At 36.9% G+C, this 21,999-nt stretch overlaps 1 protein-coding gene across 1 annotated transcript in view; it reads right to left on the reverse strand.

The window, feature by feature from the left end:
* The window catches only part of LOC149806183 (putative E3 ubiquitin-protein ligase MGRN1), a 76,616-nt gene that overhangs the window by 24,572 nt on the left and 30,045 nt on the right, over window positions 1-21,999 (reverse strand). The window contains exons 3-11 of the mRNA XM_089951096.1: window positions 17,506-17,594; window positions 16,272-16,430; window positions 15,647-15,764; window positions 11,237-11,300; window positions 9,777-9,940; window positions 9,307-9,540; window positions 6,681-6,804; window positions 6,229-6,292; window positions 5,345-5,548 (exon numbers count right to left, since the gene is read on the reverse strand). Coding sequence (XP_089807222.1) covers window positions 5,345-5,548; window positions 6,229-6,292; window positions 6,681-6,804; window positions 9,307-9,540; window positions 9,777-9,940; window positions 11,237-11,300; window positions 15,647-15,764; window positions 16,272-16,430; window positions 17,506-17,594 — 1,220 coding nt within the window. The remainder of the gene's footprint in view (window positions 1-5,344; window positions 5,549-6,228; window positions 6,293-6,680; window positions 6,805-9,306; window positions 9,541-9,776; window positions 9,941-11,236; window positions 11,301-15,646; window positions 15,765-16,271; window positions 16,431-17,505; window positions 17,595-21,999) is intronic.

A 21,999-nucleotide genomic window follows, 5' to 3' on the forward strand; every position in this document is an offset into this window, starting at 1 on the left:
AGTGAACCAGTGTATAAGGTCTGTTAAGTACCTAGATTTAAGTACAGATGCCTTGGAGAGTGAACCAGTGTATAAGGTATGTTAAGCATATAGAGTTATGTCTGCATGCCTTGGGGACTGAGTCGGTGTAAAAGGTCTGTTAAGCAAATCGAGTTATGTCTGTATGCCTTGGGGACTGAGTCAGTGTAAAAGGTCTGTTAAGTACCTAGATTTAGGTCTTACCACCATTGCTATAAATTTTGCCTTCCACAAGGTCTAGTTTTTGTTTTTTCATTTCTTTTTGTATCCTTTAAAATGACAGCTAAGAACCTAGATTTAAGCCTGGATGCCTTGGAAACTGATTCACCATAAAAGTTCTGTTAAGTAGTTTGATTTAGGTCAGGATGACCTTGAGAGTGAACCAGTGTAAAAGTTATGTTAAGTAGTTTGCTTTAGGTCAGGATGCCCTTGAGAGTGAACCAGTGTAAAAGTTCTGTTATGTAGTTTGATTTAGGTCAGGATGCCCTTGAGAGTGAACCAGTGTAAAAGTACTGTTAAGTGTTTGATTTAGGTCAGGATGACCTTGAGAGTGAACCAGTGTAAAAGTTTGTTATGTAGTTTGATTTGGGTCAGGATGCCCTTGAGAGTGAACCAGTGTAAAAGTTATGTTAAGTAGTTTGATTTAGGTCAGGATGACCTTGAGAGTGAACCAGTGTAAAAGTTCTGTTAAGTAGTTTGATTTAGGTCAGGATGCCCTTGAGAGTGAACCAGTGTAAAAGTACTGTTAAGTGTTTGATTTAGGTCAGGATGCCCTTGAGAGTGAACCAGTGTAAAAGTTCTGTTAAGTAGTTTGATTTAGGTCAGGATGCCCTTGAGAGTGAACCAGTGTAAAAGTTCTGTTAAGTAGTTTGATTTAGGTCAGGATGCCCTTGAGAGTGAACCAGTGTAAAAGTTCTGTTAAGTAGTTTGATTTAGGTCAGGATGCCCTTGAGAGTGAACCAGTGTAAAAGGTCTGTTAAATACCTAGATTTAGGTCAGGATGCCCTTGAGAGTGAACCAGTGTAAAAGTTCTGTTAAGTACCTAGATTTAGGTACAGATGCCTTGGAGAGTGAACCAGTGTATAAGGTCTGTTAAGTACCTAGATTTAAGTACAGATGCCTTGGAGAGTGAACCAGTGTATAAGGTATGTTAAGCATATAGAGTTATGTCTGCATGCCTTGGGGACTGAGTCGGTGTAAAAGGTCTGTTAAGCAAATCGAGTTATGTCTGTATGCCTTGGGGACTGAGTCAGTGTAAAAGGTCTGTTAAGTACCTAGATTTAGGTCTGGATGCCCTGGAGAATGAACCAGTGTAAAAGGTCTGTTAAATACCTAGATATAGGTATAGATGCCTTGGAGAGTGAACCAGTGTATAAGGTCTGTTAAGTACCTAGATTTAGGTACAGATGCCTTGGAGAGTGAACCAGTGTATAAGGTATGTTAAGCATATAGTTATGTCTGTATGCCTTGGGGACTGAGTCAGTGTAAAAGGTCTGTTAAGCAAATCGAATTATGTCTGTATGCCTTGGGGACTGACTTAGTGTAAAAGGTCTGTTAAGTACCTAGATTTAGGTCTGGATGCCCTGGAGAGTGAACCAGTGTAAAAGGTCTGTTAAGTACCTAGATATAGGTACAGATGCCTTGGAGAGTGAACCAGTGTATAAGGTCTGTTAAGTACCTAGATTTAGGTACAGATGCCATGGAGAGTGAACCAGTGTATAAGGTCTGTTAAGTACCTAGATTTAGGTACAGATGCCTTGGAGAGTGAACCAGTGTATAAGGTATGTTAAGCATATAGAGTTATGTCTGTATGCCTTGGGGACTGAGTCAGTGTAAAAGGTCTGTTAAGCAAATCGAGTTATGTCTGTATGCCTTGGGGACTGAGTCAGTGTAAAAGGTCTGTTAAGTACCTTTGTTTGGGTTTTGGCTGTATATTTCAACTAATCATTGTCGAGTAAACCCAGAGCATCAGATTCTGCATGGAAAAATGCTTGCCAAGCAGCCAGACTACTTTATGTATTTGGCAAGTACTTATTGTAAAGTTTAGTGAATGGTGACCTGCTGATGGAAGGACAGCAAGGACTTATTGTAAAGTTCATTGAAAGGTGACCTGCAGATGGAAGAACAGCAAGGACTTATTGTAAATTCATTGAGAGGTGATCTGCAGATGGAAGGATAGCAAAGGTTATCTACTGATGATATTGATTAACATACAATTCTGAGTGCTAAATTCCAAATAATACACAATGGGGACAGAGTCAGAGTTAAAGGTCCATTAAGTACCTGGAATTAAGTTTGGATGCCCTGGGGGCTGAGTTAGAGTAAAAGGTCTGTTAGGTAACTAGATTTGGGCCTGTAATGACTTGGAAGTGAGTCAATGGTCTGTCAAGCATCTGGATTTAAGTTCGGATGGCTTAGGAATGAATCAGTGTAAGTGGTCTGTTAAGCGGGTTGACACGGCTTTTAAAATGAAAATTTCCATGTGTTTCTCTTCTAACCTTTGCTGAACAAAATCAATATCATTTTGGTTTAGAAAACATGCATTTTCAAAATCAATAGCTATTTTTATTTTCAGACCTTCCCATAACATTTGAATTAAGACATAAAACCATTAACTAAACCACAGGATATATCACTAGAAATAAATATAACTATTGAAATTCATATAAATTTGCAATATATTTATATACGTGAAACTTATTTCAATTTAAAGAATACAAATATTAACTTTACATAACTCCATATGATGGCATGAAAGTTCTATTTTCAGAATGCTTGACTTAAATTTATATTAAATTTTTTTTAAATTTATTTATCTTGGTATAACAAATGACTGATTTTTTTTAAAAAATCCACTTGCATCTAAAAGGTATCCTAATATCTACTTTTAATGACTATGGACTTTATCCCATAGATAATCATTGATAAGTAAACCAAGAGCATGGGATTCTGCATGGAAAATTAAACCAGCAGTTATAAGACTTGTACATATTTAGTAAGGACTTACTATAAAATTCACAGCAAAGGTAACATGGAGGAGTAAGGATGGCAAAGGTTACCTATTGATAATGTTTGACAATGTTTAAACATTCAATTGTGAGTGCTACATAACAAATAATTAAACACTACACATTTTCATTAAATATCAAACAGGGTACTGGGTAAGATAAGTTAAATTATTTTTCTATTAAACTTATCAAGATCACACATCACAGACAACAAGTTGGCACACGTGATGTTAGACTGGTCGTCATACCATCTTTTTTAGAAAAGACACCATTATGAAGCTATGAGGTAACCAGTCTAACTGACCAATATGAACACCTGAGCACTTGGACTGACTGTACCAATATGCTCAGGAAAAGCACCCAAATAATCCACTCAGCAACTGTAACGCAAGTGACAGAGTTCTGCAACCTCAGAAATTCCAGGAAGAACTCAATAACTGTATTTGCCAGCCTATAGGATGATACTTTCTGACCAGAAAATCTTAGCTTTGTCTAATACTCCGAATCAACTTATATATGGACTTTGTCATTCAAATAGCTTTATCATGTCACAATTTTTTGTATAGAAAAAATTCTTGAGAAATTTGAAAACAAATGTGTAAAAGCATATTTCATTCTGGGGAAGAGATGTATGAAAAATTTTAGAACCCCACATTCAGAAGGATTGTAAACAATTACATGATCGTCAGTATTATATGTTGTTTGTAATATATGTTGTTTAAATTTGCTACGGGTGCATTAGAATTGATAAGTTAGAAAATTAATAACCATGACAAAGACAGATATTCCATCACAATTTTCTTACTGCAATTCATGATCAAATACAAATAATGCCCCATCATAAGTGAGAGAGAGAGAGAGAGATGTCTTGACAACTGTATGGTAATTTGTATTGTTCATTTACTTGATGACTGTGAATACATATGCATCTCTCTCTGTACCTCTCTTCCAAACAAATGTGGTAAAAGCATTTTAGCATTACTAACACAATTTCCCTATTGCTGGTAATCTGAAATTGCACACAGTGATACTTTTAAAACTTACGAAACCTTGAGTTATTATAGTTTAATTCCACACAGAATTGCAAATTTTATCCTATCTGTAACTCAATAAATTTTCAGTTCAGCGTCATTATACATAGCTAAATGTAGATAATATATTTAAATTACTTTATGTGAAACAAATTAGGTAGTTTTAGTTACATTTATTGATCTAGACCGGAAAGGTTACCGAGTTACAGATAAGATACAATCTGTGATACTGTGTGGAACAAAGTGAAAAAGACAAAACCGAGGTATTGATCTGGCCTCGTCTTATACTCAGCATAGACTTGCATATGGATGAAGGATGAAAACTTTCCCAAATTTGCTTAGTCATTTTATACTCTTCATGAACTTATAGGCCAGGAAATATGGAAATTAAACTCATGATCACTTCTATTATGTAATGTTTCTGCCATCAAGTTCTGACTGATAATTCCTATTTGTTTTCCCTAACTCTGATCAATATTTGCAATATTAAAGGTTTTTCAGAGTTGGAATGAACCTACTCTTTTCTCCAACTTTTTTCCCTGATTTCTAGGTAGTGTGGGAACCCTCCATGGCATGTATGTGTGAGTGAGTGTCTGTGATTTGGATTTTGAACATGGCTTTAACAATTTTCCAGTTGTATCGCTATGATGTCTGCAGTATATCATATTATAGTGTTGTCTAGCACTAGCGCATCATGCACAAAAAAATGTAGCATCATATCCCACCCAGTCACGTTATCCTGACACCAGGCCAACCAGTCCTAACACTAACCTCTTAATGCTGAGCGCCAATCAAGGCAGTCGCTAGTCCCATTTTTTTAAAAAGTCTTTGGCATAGCTCGACTAGGGTTTAAACCTGCAACCTTCCGCATCAAGGTGGATGGTCTAACCACACAGGCCACCAGAGAGGCCCTGTGGCATAGATGCCTTCAGGAATGAGTCAATGTACAATGTGTTTAACACCTAGATGCCTTTTGGAGAGAGCCAGTATCAAAGGTCTCTTAAGTACTTGAATTCAGGTCTGGATGACTTGGGGAATGAGTCAGTGAACAAGGTTTGTAAGTACCAAGATTTAGGCCTCAATGCCTTCAAAAGTGAGTCAGTATTAAAAGTCTGTTTAAGAACATGAATTTGGGCCTTGATGCCTTGGGGACTGATTCAGTGTAAAAGGTCTGATAAGTACTTAGATTTAGACATGGTTACCTTGGGAAGTGATTCAGTGTCAAGTATCTAAAGTTTGGCCTGAATGCCTTTGGGAACGAGTCAGTGTGAGAAGTCTGTTAAATACCTAGATTTAGGTTTAGATGGTTTGGGGAGTGAGTCAGTGTGCTGTTTGTCACCATCGGGTGTGGGAATCGGGATATCTGGCTCCCCAGCTGACTCGAGGGTGATGTTCTCCATGCTGACATCTTTATCCACCTCATCTTCAACCTTCTTCTCCTCCTGACTACTCAACATCAGTTCCTTTACCAGTTCCTTTGTCAGTCGGTGGCTGGAAAAGACCATGACCACTTAGTATTTCTCGACATCATACGGTTACAAATATGGTTAAACAGCTTTTTAATTATCAACTGCTTGTTCCATCCATGGACCCATCACTACAAAATTTGACTTGTTTTATCTACTGTGGATTTAAAGTCTCTCTTGGGATTTCCAACCCAACAAACAATTATATATCTGTACAAAAAATAAAAAACCCTTCATAAACCTGGAATTTCAATAGCCTTACTTTTCTTGTTAAACCATGAAAATTAGTATGTACAAAACTAAATTCCCATTATGTGGCAGATCCACATTTCAAGCAATAATTTTTTTTAGACTATCTCAATGTTAAAATGACATAATTGATGCGTAAGTCACATAAGGTTCAAGTCTTTCTCACATGTTTCAAGCTAAAATACTAAAGACAATTTTATCCATATTCTTTCAGTCTCACTAAAGTCTCAGATTTGAAACTCACAATTTTGCACATACATACAGAAAAAACACTAATGTGTCCAACATTTTTAGTAACATGGTATTCAAGTTCCTTCTTTAAAAGGATGTAATTTTTTTATTAAGAGACTTCAAATACATTGATTTGAAAATATAATTAAAAACTGAACTCTCTATTTTTAATAAAAAGAATTAACTACACTGCTTGTATCTAATACATGATAAAACAAAACAAACCCTTTTCCTCTCCTCTTGTCTCTAGAATGAATCTCTGTCCTGAAGGGAGGTGGCATATGAATACCTACAACATGGCAGATAATTTGAATATATTTACATCATAAAGCTACAACTAGGTTGCTAGAGACATACAAACTCCAAAACAACTAAAATGCATCTTTTAATCTACCAAAATGTTTGTATTTTTGTCCTCTAAATGGTTCTACACAAATCAAAATGATTTTTAAGAATTTCCAAAGACCTCCATTTAGTTTTGAGACAGTGGCTATGAAAAGAACTGCTTAACTGTGTTACATCCTTCTCCACTGAGGTTATGATGCGAATGTGAATAATTTTACTGATGACTCTACATAGAATAACACTAGATGAAAAGTAATAACCTATTTTTCCAACAATGTCAAAACAAATTAGACCATATGTACATGTATCTGTACAATGAAAGTGATACTGACCCTCCATGGTGCTGAGAGGGGGAAGTCCACAGGGTCCATTCAGGGCCTCAATCAGTGAAATGGCCTCATACCCCAGAGGAACACCCTCCTGACTTGCCTGGTTTTCTTCACTTGTCGGATCACCCTTTGAAAGAAAGAACAGAGCACACATTATGTGGTACCCATGTAATAACAAACTGAAGCAATATGGACAACATTTAGTACATAGACTAAACATGGTTTTACATCAATAAGTCTTTGGAAAAAAACCAGAGCCCTCATATAGCTACACATTAAAGTCTTTACACAGCTATATGTTGCAGCATTTATACTACTATATACTCCAGCATTTACACTGCTGTATGTTATAGCCTAATACTGCTCTATGATCCAGCATAATAACTGTCATATGTTCCAGCCTAATACTGCTGTATGTTCCAGCCTAATACTGCTATATGTTCCAGCCAAATACTGTGTGTGTATGTGACTGTGTGATTTGGATTTTTAACGTAGCTTTAACAATTTTTCAGTCACATCGCTACGATGTCTGCAGTGTGGCAGTTAATAGTGATGTCTAGCACTGGGGCATCATACCACAGACATGCAGCATGATGTCCCTCCCAGTCAGCCTAATAACTGCTATATGTTCCAGCCTAATACTGCTGTATGTTCCAGCATTTACACTGCTATATGTTCCAGCCTAATACTGCTATATGTTCCAGCTGAATACTGCTGTATGTTCCAGCATTTACACTGCTACATGTTCCAGCCTAATACTGCTGTATGTTCCAGCTGAATGCTGCTATATGTTCCAGCTGAATACTGCTGTATGTTCCAGCAACTATACAGCTACATTTTATAGTCTTTACAATGTTAAAAGTTCAAGTCTTGACAACACTAGATGTCCCTGCCATTTACACTGCTGTATGTTCCAGCATTTATACTGCTGTATGTTCCAGCCTAATACTGCTGTATGTTCTAGCATTTATACTGCTGTATGTTCCAGCCTAATACTGCTGTATGTTCTAGCATTTATACTGCTGTATGTTCCAGCCTAATACTGATGTATGTTCTAGCATTTACACTGCTGTATGTTCCAACCATTATACTGCTAAATTTTATAGTCTTTACAATTCTGAATGTTTAAGCCCTGACAACATTAGATGTTCCTGCCATTTACACTGCTATATCTTCCAGTCTTTACACACTGCTATATGTTTAAGCCTTTACACTGCTAAATTTTGTAGTCTTCATAATGCTAAATGTTCCAGCCTTTACAGTTAAATGTTCTAACCATTACACTGCCAGATGTTCAAGCCTTTACACTGCAGCTATACTATATAGCCTTTACATCACCAGATGTCCCTGCCATTACACTGTTCTATGTTCCAAGATACAAGCTTATTGCTATCTTAGTTACAAGTAACATCCCATGTAAAGTTACAAGTTTATTGCTATCCCAGTTACAAGTAACATCCCATGTAAAGTTACCAGTTTATTGCTATCCCAGTTACAAGTAACATCCCATGTAAAGTTACAAGTTTATTGCTATCCCAGTTACAAGTAATATCCCATGTAAAGTTACCAGTTTATTGCTATCCCAGTTACAAATAACATCCCATGTAAAGTTACAAGTTTATTGCTATCCCAGTTACAAGTAACATCCCATGTAAAGTTACAAGTTTATTGCTATCCCAGTTACAAGTTGTTGTTGTTGTGGGGTTTAACGCCATTTTTCAACACGATAGGCTATACATGGCGGCCAGTATTAATGGTGGAGGAAGAACCCGGAAAACCCCGGAAAGAACCACCGACCCACGAGAAGCTTCTGGCAGGCTTTCTCACATGCCCACATTGGCTGAATCTTAGACTCGAACCGCCGCAGACAGAGGTGAGATGGCAGTGATCTGTAACGAAGAGCGCTTTAGACCACTCGGCCACTCGGGGCCCCTCCCAGTTACAAGTAACATCCCATGTAAAGTTACCAGTTTATTGCTATCCCAGTTACAAGTAACATCCCATGTAAAGTTACAAGTTTATTGCTAAACCAGTTACAAGCAACATCCCATGTAAAGTTACAAGTCTATTGCTATCCCAGTTACAAGTAACATCCCATGTAAAGTTACAAGTTTATTGCTATCCCAGTTACAAGTAACATCCCATGATAGACAAAAGAGAATGTCAAGAGCCAGAAAATGATAACTCTACCAAAAACACACTTGATAAATCAAAACAATAAAAGGTATATCAAGCTCTATAAAACAGACTTGTCAAGACAGAACCCATAAAAGGTATATCAAGGTATATGAAACAGACTTGACAAGACAGAACCCATAAAAGGCACTTCTGGGTCTATGAAACAGACTTGACATGAGTAAGTGTATGAGACAATGCATACACCTTAATGCCTCTGAATATGTTCAATGATTCCTAAGCTATGCTAGTCACAAGGATCTGTATTTTGAAGTAATTTACCTGGCAGATGGACAGATAGGGCTCTTGCACATCTTTACAGATCTGTTTCAAAGGTTAATATGCAAGGCAGCTAAGACTTTAGCAGAGCAGAAATGACAGACCTGTTTCAAAGGTTATTATGCAAGGCAGTCAAGACTTCAGCATGAATATAAATAATGTAATATATATTAACCTGCTGAAGAGCGACTATAGGTTTCCTCCTCATGGCACGGATCTGGAGCAGGGCTCTGAAAGGAGATCGGCAGATAGGGCAACTACTAGCCTGGTATCGCAGCGATTCGGCACATGTACTGCAGAGGCACAAGTGTCTGCATGGCAAGATCAATGTGTCACGCATGTCAGACATGCAAATTACACACTCAGCACCACTGTCTTCTAGTTCTTCATCATTATCATCATCTTCATCCTGTATGGATAATTACAAACAATTATTCAAATGATGCATGTATCAAACTTTGTGTTCTGTTTTCACTGTTACAAGTAACTTGTCTGCCCACTAATTACTGGAAAGAAAAACTGAATACATGTTGGTAATATTGAATAATAAAACATACTGATCATTCTGAATACAAATATTAATGAAGCCATCTTAATAAATCATTGTCTAGGACAAAGACCAGGGAAAAACAGAACACAACTTGCCTTATTTTTCTCTGTGTGCTTATTTTCAATACCATAGATTTCCTGCAGCAGGTAGCACAGACCATCCACAAACTGTTTTTGTTTCAGGGGTTTGATAATGAAACCTCCATCCACAGAACTCCTCTCAATGTTAGCAAATGTCATGTGGGCATGACCATTGGCATCTGCAAGATAAATTATGAAATTATGCAGTTTTCTTCTGTTGGAAAAAAAGAAGAGATTTTTTTTAAAACGGGCAGTCAAACTGTAACAATCTCACAATGAAAATCTGCAAATGGTGACAACATGTTGGATACTGTATGCACCCTAAAAATGTTAACAACAGGCTGGATACTGTATCTATCATGATTAAGATCATTTGCTTCTGATGACAAATATTGCCAAGTATCATTTGAATTTTTTTTTTATCTGAGGGTCCTTTAATTGCATGAAGTGAGATCTAAGGCAAAGTGGAAACAGGTCAAAATTACAAAAGTGATCAGGTGGTCCAAATTAAAAGAAACTTCAGGTTGAACAGTCATCTTAAAAGATCTTAATTGTCCCTTATATTAAATTCCCAAATGTGTCAAGTGGTTTTCATAAAATCATACAAAATGTCATATCGCTACAATTGTGATTAGCACTGGATGCATCATGCCACAAACATGTAGCATCATGTCCCACCCAGTCACATTATCCAGACACCAGGCAGAACAGTCCTAACACTAACTTCTTACTGCCGAGCACCTAGCGAGGCAGCTGTTAGTACCTTTTGTATAAGTCTTTGGTATAACTCGGCCGGGGTTCAAATCCGCAACCATCTGCATCTGAGGTGGATGCTCCAACAACCAGGCCAACGGAATAGTGCATACACATACAATTATTTAAATGGTTCATCATCTTGGAAGTCAATGACAAATTTCTAATGTGATGATGATACCAAGCAATAAATGCTTAGAATTTTTATTCATTTTTCATAGAGTGTAAGGTACTTCCTGTAACTTAGCTAACCATAATTAAAGTTACATGAAAAAACAGAATGATGTCAAAGTTAATATAAGTAATTATCAACTTCAATGAAGTAGTTTGTCGCAGGACAGGAGGTCAATGAAAGACTTGTTCTATATACCTGGTTTTCGATGAGATGATGAAAATCTGTCCAGCTGAAGCATAACATATTGCAAAATTAACAAGGATCTCATAGTACAGTCGAAAAAAAATACCATGGATTTCATAATACTGTACAGCTTAAAAAATGTACCATGAATTTCATAGTACAGTCTAAAAAATTAACATGGATTTCACTTCAGACGTCTAAAAACAACACATATTTCATAGTAGTCTAAAATGGTAATTTGGATTTCATAGTACAATCTAATAATTTAAAAGATGTTTCCTAGTAATGAGTGGAATTAGGAGAAAACAACAAAACATTCAGTATCATAACATAGGCATGTAAAATAAGTTCAATAAGAACATACCTTGCTCTTCAACTGTACACTGTATTACAATAGGAATAATCTCTTTCTCAATACTATGCTGCCACTAGAAGAGAACAAACAAATAACACTTATGTTAATTTCCTTATCAAGCTAGTTAAATGGTCAGGAAATGACCAATACCATAACCATACAATTATTTATAATAAAAGCTCTTTGCTAAATGAAATGTAAGCATTTTTTGAGACACATATCTAATACATTCTAGCCTGAAGTCAATAAGCAATAAATAATTTGAAATTAAGTGAATCATTAGAGTTAGTTCATTTAACAAATGAATATTAAAATGTCAATTTTATGAAAAAAATTGTATATTTCCTGAACTCAAATACATGTCTGCAATATTAAACACCCAGCTACTGGAGCTAAATCCACAAAATTGCTTTTAAAATATGCCCTGGGTCCAGTTCCATGTCACATTTTATTCATTACATGCATGTTTCTGGATCAGCTTCTGTTTGCTTCAACCATGATGTGGAAATCGGGACAAAATATCAGATACTATAATTTACAATGACGTTATAAATCTTGAATCCTTCTAAATCATATTCAAAGGTTTCCTAAAATTGAAAAGTTCTTCAACTTATGCTTTCTATTAAATAAAATGATATTTCATTGAAACTTGAAAATGAAAGGAGCATTATAACTCCTTTTTAACACTTCAACCTATGATAACAATCAAAATGTTGCACAAAGCATCATCTGCAAAAAAAATGTAAATTTTGCTGTCAGAATACTGCACAGCTTTTCAGTACACCAATGTCGCTTAGTTAAGTTTGCTGTCAGAATACTGCATAGCTTTTCAGTACACCAACGTCGCCTAGTAAAGTCTGATGTCAGAATACTGCATAGCTTTTCAGTACACCAACGTCGCCTAGTAAAGTCTGATGTCAGAATACTGCATAGCTTTTCAGTACACCAATGTCACAAAGTAAAGTTTGCTGTCAGAATACTACATAGGTTTTCAGTACACCAATGTTGCCTAGTAAAGTTGGCTGCAGACCAGTTAGAATATTCAAAGAAATCTTATCTTGAGAGACAAAAATGTATACTTCGAAGTTGAGTCTAACTTCAATCTGCCATCACATAATGCATCAGCAGATCTGGGACTTTGATAGCACTAATCAGGAGTACAAACAACATAGACCCTGATCTACCATTGCATTATGCTATTCTCTTTGCATTTGGAGTAGATTTATAAGCGAGGACATAGAGTACCGTTTTTATTACAAAAGTGTCTGCATCATATACCTTGCCAACACAGAGCATACCTCTCTCTAATTAAGGATTTATATGACCACTACTACTACTAATTGGGTAATATAAACAAAATACTCTCTAATTAAGGATTAATATGATGGCTATGACTACTAACTGGGTAATATAAACAAAAAACTCTCTAATTAAGGATTTATATGGCCACTACTCATAATCACTAAACAGTATGTTACTGTTTGAACAGTAGTTAGTGTGTGTCTGTGATTTGGATTTTTAACCTAGCTGTAACAATTTTTCAGTCATATCGCTATGATGTCAGCAGTGTGACAGTTTATAGTGATGTCTAGCACTGGGGCATCATGCCACAGACATGTAGCATGATGTCCCACCCAGTCACATTATCCTGACACCAGGCTGATAAATCCAAACACTAACCTCTTAATGCTGAGTGCCAAGCGAGGCAGCTATTAGTACCATTTTTGTAAGTCTTTGGTTTGACTCAGTCGGGGATCGAACCCATGACCTCCCGCATCCGAGGCAGATGCTCTAACCACTAGGCCACCGGAGCAGTACTTGAACAGTATTTAAAGGCAGCTCAGCACAGTTGTGTCTATAAAGTGCCAAGTACATTTAGGTATCATAAAAAAGGAAAGAAAACAAATAAAAAGGCACAAAAAAAGGAAAAACATTAAAATACAAGTCTAATTTTTTGTATAAATTGCACCGTTGCCTCTAATGCTATAAAGCAGGACACATCAGGCCTATTCTACAGCCTTGAGCCTACTGGCAGAGGGGGAAGCAAATGATGAATGAAATATAGGTCTTGGTGACCTACTTTTGGAATGATAGTGTTATATAAATGATAGTATCCACATTTCAGATTGCATCTAAAAATGGGTGGTGCTGCTCTGTATGTTGATATAAATAGTGTTGAAATCATGGATGCACAAAACTTAAATTTGATAATTCTTGCTACATTTCATGATCCCCATGTGACAATTCACCAAGCTATAGACAAGGATATCATTATGATGCTTCATTGTGATTTATTTCTAGTAAGTCCATCATGGGGTTTAGGAAATATTGTTGCTTCAAAAATCTTTGTGTAGTACCCATTTTTTGTGGTTTTCATAGTTGCTTTGAACCATCAAAGTAAAGACACATTAAAAAAATGAGCAACATGCTATCCACAAGGGAGAAATTGTGGACTCCACAAACCACATATAGGATGGACACGGTTTTTGGAAAAGGAAGGTATCAGCCTGATAATTCTCCCTAAACCAATGATGAAATATGGTTGCTCATGTCTGCAATTAATTAGCTGCAAAATAGTGAAGGGGGGAGGTGTGTCTACCCTATTTATTTCACTATGCCAGTGATCTAAGTCTGGTTCCCAGACAGATGACCAGTGACAGGTGTCTGAACTCAGACACCAGTGACCAATGATGAGCACCAAGTGGTCAGTACTTACTGTGAATAATGATATGTGCTTGAATTGTCTTGAATTAAAAAAAAAATCAGTTAGGATATTTGTGACCACTGATTTTTATTTTACATGGATCTGCAGGTGCATTATGCAATAGAAATCTGGGCAGACACTGATCTGCAGGTGCATTATACAAAAGCAGATCTGGGCAGACACTGATCTGTAAGTATACTAAGTAACAGCAGATCTGGGTATGCACAGATCTGTAGGAATATAATGTGACAGCAGATCTGGGCAGAACCTGATCTTTAAATGTATCATGTGACAGCTGACTTGGGTAGAATCTGAACTGTAAGACTGCATTATGTTGCTGCAGATATGGGCATACCCAGATCTCTATGTGGGTTATGTTGCAGCAGATATGGGTCAACACTGATCATAAAGTGCAATGTGTGACAGCAGAATCTGGGCAGACCCTGATCATAAAATACAATGTGTGACAGCAGATCTGGGCAGACCCTGATCATAAAGTGCATTGTGTGACAGCAGAATTTGGGCAGACCCTGATCATAAAGTGCAATGTGTGTCAGCAGATCTGGACAAACCATGATCATAAAGTACAATGTGTGACAGCAGATCTGGGCAGACCCTGATCATAAAGTGCATTGTGTGACAGCAGATCTGGGCAGACCCTGATCATAAAGTGCAATGTGTGTCAGCAGATCTGGACAGACCCTTATCATAAAGTACAATGTGTGACAGCAGATTTGGGTAGACCCTTATCATAAAGTACAATGTGTGACAGCAGATCTGGGCAGACCATGATCATAAAGTGCATTGTGTGACAGCAGATAAGGGCAGACCCATATCATAAAGTACAATGTGTGACAGCAGATCTGGGCAGACCCATATCATAAAGTGCAATGTGTGACAGCAGATAAGGGCAGACCCATATCATAAAGTACAATGTGTGACAGCAGATCTGGGCAGACCCTTATCATAAAGTGCAATGTGTAACAGCAGATAAAGGCAGACCCATATCATAAAGTACAATGTGTGACAGCAGATCTGGGCAGACCCTTTTCATAAAGTGCAATGTGTAACAGCAGATAAGGGCAGGCCCTGATTATAAAGTGCAATGTGTGTCAGAAGATCTGGGTAGACCCTTATCATAAAGTACAATGTGTGACAGCAGATCTGGGCAGACCCTTATCATAAAGTGCAATGTGTGTCAGCAGATCTGGGTAGACCCTTATCATAAAGTGCAATGTGTGACAGTAGATCTGGGCAGACCCTTATCATAAAGTGCAATGTGTGACAGCAGATCTGGGCAGACCCTTATCATAAAGTGCAATATGTAACAGCAGATAAGGGCAGGCCCTGATTATGAAGTGCAATGTGTGTCAGAAGATCTGGGTAGACCCTTATCATAAAGTACAATGTGTGACAGCAGATCTGGGCAGACCCTTATCATAAAGTGCAATGTGTGTCAGCAGATCTGGGTAGACCCTTATCATAAAGTGCAATGTGTGACAGTAGATCTGGGCAGACCCTTATCATAAAGTGCAATGTGTGACAGCAGATCTGGGTAAACCCTTATCATAAAGTGCAATGTATGACATCAGAGCTGGGCAGACACTGATTTGTCAGTACACAGCATGACAGGGCAGAGAATGATCTAAAAATGTTAAGAAGGTCTGGGTTAGTGTTCTTTGCACTGAAATGTGAATAGGACTGACATACACTACCTCTTCCTCTGGGATCTTGGTGGGATTCAGAACATGTGTTGTCTGAGAAAACAACTGGTTGGCTCCACGCTTGTAGTGGTAAATCTCCGAGTTCATGGATGGATCTCTTGAGTGATAACTAATAAAGTAAATTGATTTCATCACTTTAATCATATAAACTTCTTACTTTCAAGTAACAATAACTTCAACTACAATTTTTCAATTTCAGTCATAATAAACAAATTTTATATTGGTCAACATTAGCATCTTAAGATTCTCATAATTAATTAGTAGTTAAACTTTGATTAAAATAAATTCTACACAGCAATCTGTGCAGGCTAAATTCATATCCCATTAAAAAAATTAACTAGGTTTGCCTCTGATAAAATTATATGAAATTACATGATCTTTCTCTCATCACTGAGACTTCCTTAGAAACAAAAATATGTAATATTCAGGACTTTATGAAAGAAAGAAAAATTCTAGAAAGAGCAGAATTATTATCCAGTCAAACCTGTCTGAAGGAAAGTGATAAAAACTGCTTCAAACAAAAGTTGTGTGCAAAAACAATGTTAATTCTAGAAAACCTGGTGAAATAGATTTTTTTTCGAATTTCAAGCATTTAAAATAAAAAGTGCCCACTTACACAATCTGGCCATTATTGATTTCTTCTGTGGCCAAGTAATAGATTTTGATGGTACACCTAACATCAGAATCAAAAACAAACTCAATGTTGTACTGTGATGAAGCTTGATCTGCATCTCCACTTCCATCCTCAAGGGGTGTCTTCTCTGCATCATTCACCCTGAGTAGCAACAAAAATATCTTTACATATGAATACAGTGAATCTAGATAATAAAAATCAACAATATAGGTATTATTGCTGAAATCTGGATAACACCCCAATAATAAAAACAGACAGTGAAAATAATTTACTGCATACTGTGTTTTTAAGTTGTATCCAACTGTAACTTGAATTGACCCAGATCTGCTGTCACATAATGTCAAGTCAGATCTAGGTCTATGCAGTTTGTTACAAGTAATCAACAGAACAAACAACATAAACCCTGACTTGTAAGCAAGTATATATGCCATTTATCCATTTGAAACATGTCCAGTTTTGCATTATCCTTCCATTGATTCATTGCAAAGAAATGATCACTGCATTGCATTGACCCGACTCTTGTGTAAAGACAGAATCCCAAAAATTTTAAAGTTATGAGTCAAGATGAGATATATACAATAAAACCTGTCTTGCAAGACCACTGCTATGACACCATCTGTCCTGCAACCAGATTTTGACTGATTATATAGTATTATTACCTGTAATGAAAGACCACCTGTTTTGAGATCATAATTTTTGGGCATAAGGGATTGTCTTTCAAGACAGCTAATGTAGCGCTGTTTTCACAAAATAGTTTCCGGTTTTTGCCTTTCTAATGGGATTATTGCTTAAGACACCTTTCCGAGAAATGTATTTTTAAAACCTGGTATTGTTGTCTATTTATTTAAGCAGTATTAACAGAACATACACATCCCTCTTGAAAGGACAATTATACATTTGCTTCTCAAAAAGATGCACAAATAAAAAATAACACTGCATATTAGAGTTGTTCCATTAAAACATATATTGGACCTTGAGAAGGCACTTTTAAAGTGGGGTACTCACCCATGATGCTATTTAGAATTTCTTATCATTTTAATATGAATTCTGTGAAATCAAAGTACCCTGGCATATACTTTTATAAAAACTGCCTTCCCTGGGTACCATGTATGTTTAAATGGAACAGTCCTTAGCATGATGACAGAAAGATGATCTCTGATCTAGTGAACACCGAACTCTCTCTTTTTCAGTAAGTGTTGGAACTTAAAACCTTTACCTTACAAGCCTGAGAGTGTCCTTTCTTATGTTAATAAGACTCTTCAGTGTCTTAGTGGGTTCATTTCCCTGAGGAGATGGGTAGGGAAACTGAAATTTACAAAGGCATAATATCAGGTAAACAAAATACAAATACAGTGATCTTTAGGGCTATAAAAATATGTCCCACATACTCTGCTAAAACAAGATCATATTAGAAACTTTCTTCATCACTAAACTAAAAATAGGCTGTACTAAAAAGACCCTGAATGCTCTACATACCCACTGTGTAAGAGAAATGGAGATAATTACAACTCAACCTAATCAATGAAGATTAAAAAACAGGACAATGAGATCTACTTTTGGCAGCTGCATGTACCCATTTATTCCAGACCTGCCTGATGATTCCCACAGATTGTACCCTGCAAAAGTGGCCAAAGTCAAACAACCTATCTTGGCCATGATATCTAAGTGTATTTCAGTGTCATTTTTAGAGTACACCTTCATTTTCAATCAATTATGAATTGAATTGTGTGTTTTTCTCATGGCAACTTTATAAACTCTGTATAAAATCAAGTACAAGGCTGCAGATGAGCCTGATTATTGTGAGACTGGTTGACAGGAAGTATATAATGGTTCTAATTCAGATGAGCCTGATTACTGTGAGACTGGTTGACAGGAAGTATATAATGGTTCTAATTCTGATGAGGAAGGACAAAATAACTAAGAATCCATGAGCCACAAAATAATAATACAGTTGGACATTATCAGGTTTATGTACACAGTGTCATAAATATGGAAAGAAAAACTAAATAACAAAAGATTTTGTATTATCTTGTTTGATTCATTAATGCTGTACACAAAATGAAAAAATGGTAATGTACAGATAACACTGGTCAACAGTGAAATCATTACTGACTTGAAAAGGCCCTAATCTGTAGTATTTTGGTGTGCCGAACACGAATATAACCGTGAAAAATTTGTATTGGCTCTCGTTTTGAAGATATTCATATACCTCATTTTCTATGTTTCACTGTGTAAATTTCTCCAGTAGGACTGCAGCAACATCCGGAATAATGATGTAACATTGCATAATACCATCATGCTCACATCATCCACAGTTGATTGCATCATTTTCTGATGCAATGCAATACTAATGCCATGCGGCTGCTGAAGTAAGTTGACGTCAGCAGTGTACTATACATGTGTAGGCCTATTATACTAATGCCAGGCGGCTGCTGAAGCTGACGTAAGCAGTGTACTATATAAAGCCCAATCAGATAGGTTCAGCATTTAAAATATTTTAGACGTTGTGCGAGACAGTTCAAGCTACTGTTACATAAAACTTATTATTTTATCCATTTACGTACAATAAAGAACAGTAATGCCTCGAAAGTGTGTTAATACCGCGGACAATTTTTGCTATATTTGTGGGGAAGTGACATTTGCCAACCAGAAGAAAAGTATCAATTCTCAAGTGAAGAAGGCATATCATCTTTACTTCGGATGCAAGGTTGGTGACCAAGACAAGCCTTGGGCTCCGCATATATGCTGTGCTACATGTACAACACAGCTTTCACAGTGGTTGAATTGCAAAAGGTCATCAATGCCGTTTGCAGTCCCAATGGTGTGGAGAGAGCCAAGCAACCACCTAAATGACTGTTACTTCTGCTTGGTTCCTCCTCTTTCCGGCGGAATAACGAAGCGAAAGAAGTCGAGAATAGTCTACCCAAACATTCCGTCTGCATTGAGACCAGTTCCACATGGTGAGGGACTTCCTATTCCAGAACCTCCAGCAGAATATTCTCTTGATTCATCTGACGAAGACAAAGGTGAGTCGACCTGTTCTTCTCCTGGTCCATCAGCATGCAGTGATCCAGATTTTCACTGTGGTGCATCATCAACCCCACACAGAATAACACAGGAAGAACTAAATGACCTGATTCGTGATTTGGACTTATCAAAGAACAAGGCAGAATTGCTAGGATCAAGACTCCAACAATGGAATCTTCTAGAAGAAGATGTCACAATTACTGCATATCGAAAGCGCCACCAGCAATTGGAGCCTTTCTTCAGAAAGGAAAGTAATCTGATATTCTGTTCCGATATTGAGGGCCTCGTGAATGCTTTAAAAATCACTCATGACCCACAAGAATGGAGACTATTTGTGGACTCTTCGAAACTGAGTCTCAAGGCTGTGCTTTTGCACAATGGAAACATTCTTCCATCTATTCCAGTAGCGTATGCTGTCCACATGAAAGAGACATACGATAACTTAAGGCAGCTACTGAATTCCATTGAGTATAACAAGTACAGCTGGCACCTCTGTGGTGATTTGAAGGTAGTTGCCCTTTTAATGGGACTGCAGCAAGGATATACAAAATACATGTGTTTCTTATGCGAGTGGGATAGCCGAGCAAGGGAAATGCACTACATGAGGAAGGAATGGACTCACAGGCAGAATGTAGCCATTGGAGAGAAGAATATCCAACACCCAGCTCTGGTTGAGGCTCAGAAAATCTTGCTACCACCCCTTCACATCAAACTAGGTTTGATGAAGAACTTCGTGAAAGCCATTGACCGGACTTTGCCAGCATTCCGATACCTGCATGAAAAATTCCCTCGACTCAGCGAAGCAAAGATTAAAGAGGGAGTTTTTGTGGGTCCTCAGATTCGAGAGCTTTTCAAAGATGACCGGTTCAACAACTTGCTGGAAGGTGACGCGAAACAAGCATGGAATGCTTTTCGCCTAGTTTCTACAAACTTCCTCGGAAATGTTAGGGCAGAAAACTATAAGGAACTAGTAGAAGACATGTTGATGAAGTATAAGAAACTTGGCTGCAATATGTCTCTAAAGATTCACTTCCTTCATTCCCATTTGGATTTCTTTCCTAGCAACTGTGGTATTGTTAGTGATGAACACGGCGAACGTTTTCATCAAGATATCGCAACAATGGAACAAAGATACCAGGGAAAATGGTCCACTACAATGCTGGCTGACTACTGCTGGACACTCCTCAGAGATGCTCCCGAACAGCTGTACAAGAGACAGGCGAAGAAATCTAAGATGTAGTCAATGACTTGATTTTTTATAGGTAGGCTATTACAGTTGACCTTTTACTATTGGAATGCATTTCGTTATGTAAACATTAATTTCTTGCAGATTACAAAAGAACTAGAGCCAATTTTGCAATTTGACTGTCATATTCGTGTTCAGCACATAAAAATTGATAAGAATTGACTAATTTTATTTCAGTAACATGACTTTTGTAAAAATTTGTTGTCCAGTGAGTTGTATCATAACAAGCAGTCACAATTATAAGTTCTCAATTGCCTTTGAATATTATTCTTCTATTAAATTTTTAGTACTAAACATCACAAAATAAATGAACAATATCAATACATCAACATAATGGTGACACAACAATATGCAAATATAGCCTTGAGTTACTGCATTATTGGAACTCCTATGTTTATGGCCAAGCTGTGTTCTTGCCAGGGCCTTTTACTATAGAAGTCCCAATACACTATCATTTTGTCCTGCTACACTCCAGAACCTGCTGATATGTGATGCACCAACCAGTGCCAACGTTTTCTTGCTTCCGGTTAACTGCTAAAACTTCAGTTGGTTAAAAAACACCTAAGTCAAAGCCTATCACTCAAAGAACATATGCTCTTACCTCTCCTGGGTATGTAATCAAGATAATCCAGAATAATTACTCCACTAACTTAGCTGTTATCTTTTGTATCCGACTACTGATGTATGACTTGTGATGCTGGTTTTGTCCTGACACTGACATAGTCTAATGATGATCGGCCAGCAATTATGGAGTCTACTGGTAGTGTGCTATATATATATATCAGTCTTTGCAACAACCAACTCAAATAATATGACAGATATTACTTTTTATGATATGCTGATTCTTGAGGCTTATTTTAAAAAATGGACCAGATAAAATAATAACTATCCCATCTCTTTCCATTTTCATTGCCTATTATGTTAATAGACATGGAAAAATACTGACTCCTTGATTGACGACATTTTTTAAAAACTGGTGACAAAATATTGAGCTGGGCAATATTTTTTACAATTTTTTTTAACCCAGCAACATCCCTGCTACCCACTAATATTAATTTATACTTTTGGGATGACAATGTGTTTTTTAAACATTTTATGATGCTAATGCATGCTAACCCTGATGTTATGAAAAAATTTCAGGAAAATCACTGCCAGGACTTTATAACATTTTTCAAAGGAGGACTCCAAATTTCAAATCCTAGTAGGAACCCTGTTTATTATTGGTGCTTTACTGTACATGTATATGAACTGCAATTTTACTAATTACATGCATTATGAAATAAAGATAAAACAAGTTTTTAATCTTGCTCTTGATTTATATCATTGCTATATAGATGTGTGTGTGTGTGTATGTATTTAGATTTTTAACATAGCATTTTAAAAAATTCAGTCATATAGCTATGGTGTCTGCAGTGTGGCAGATTATAGTAATGTCTA

Source organism: Sinohyriopsis cumingii, chromosome 2 (assembly GCF_028554795.1).
Source record: "Sinohyriopsis cumingii isolate HCF-2022 chromosome 2, ASM2855479v2, whole genome shotgun sequence".
NCBI lineage: Eukaryota > Metazoa > Mollusca > Bivalvia > Unionida > Unionidae > Sinohyriopsis > Sinohyriopsis cumingii.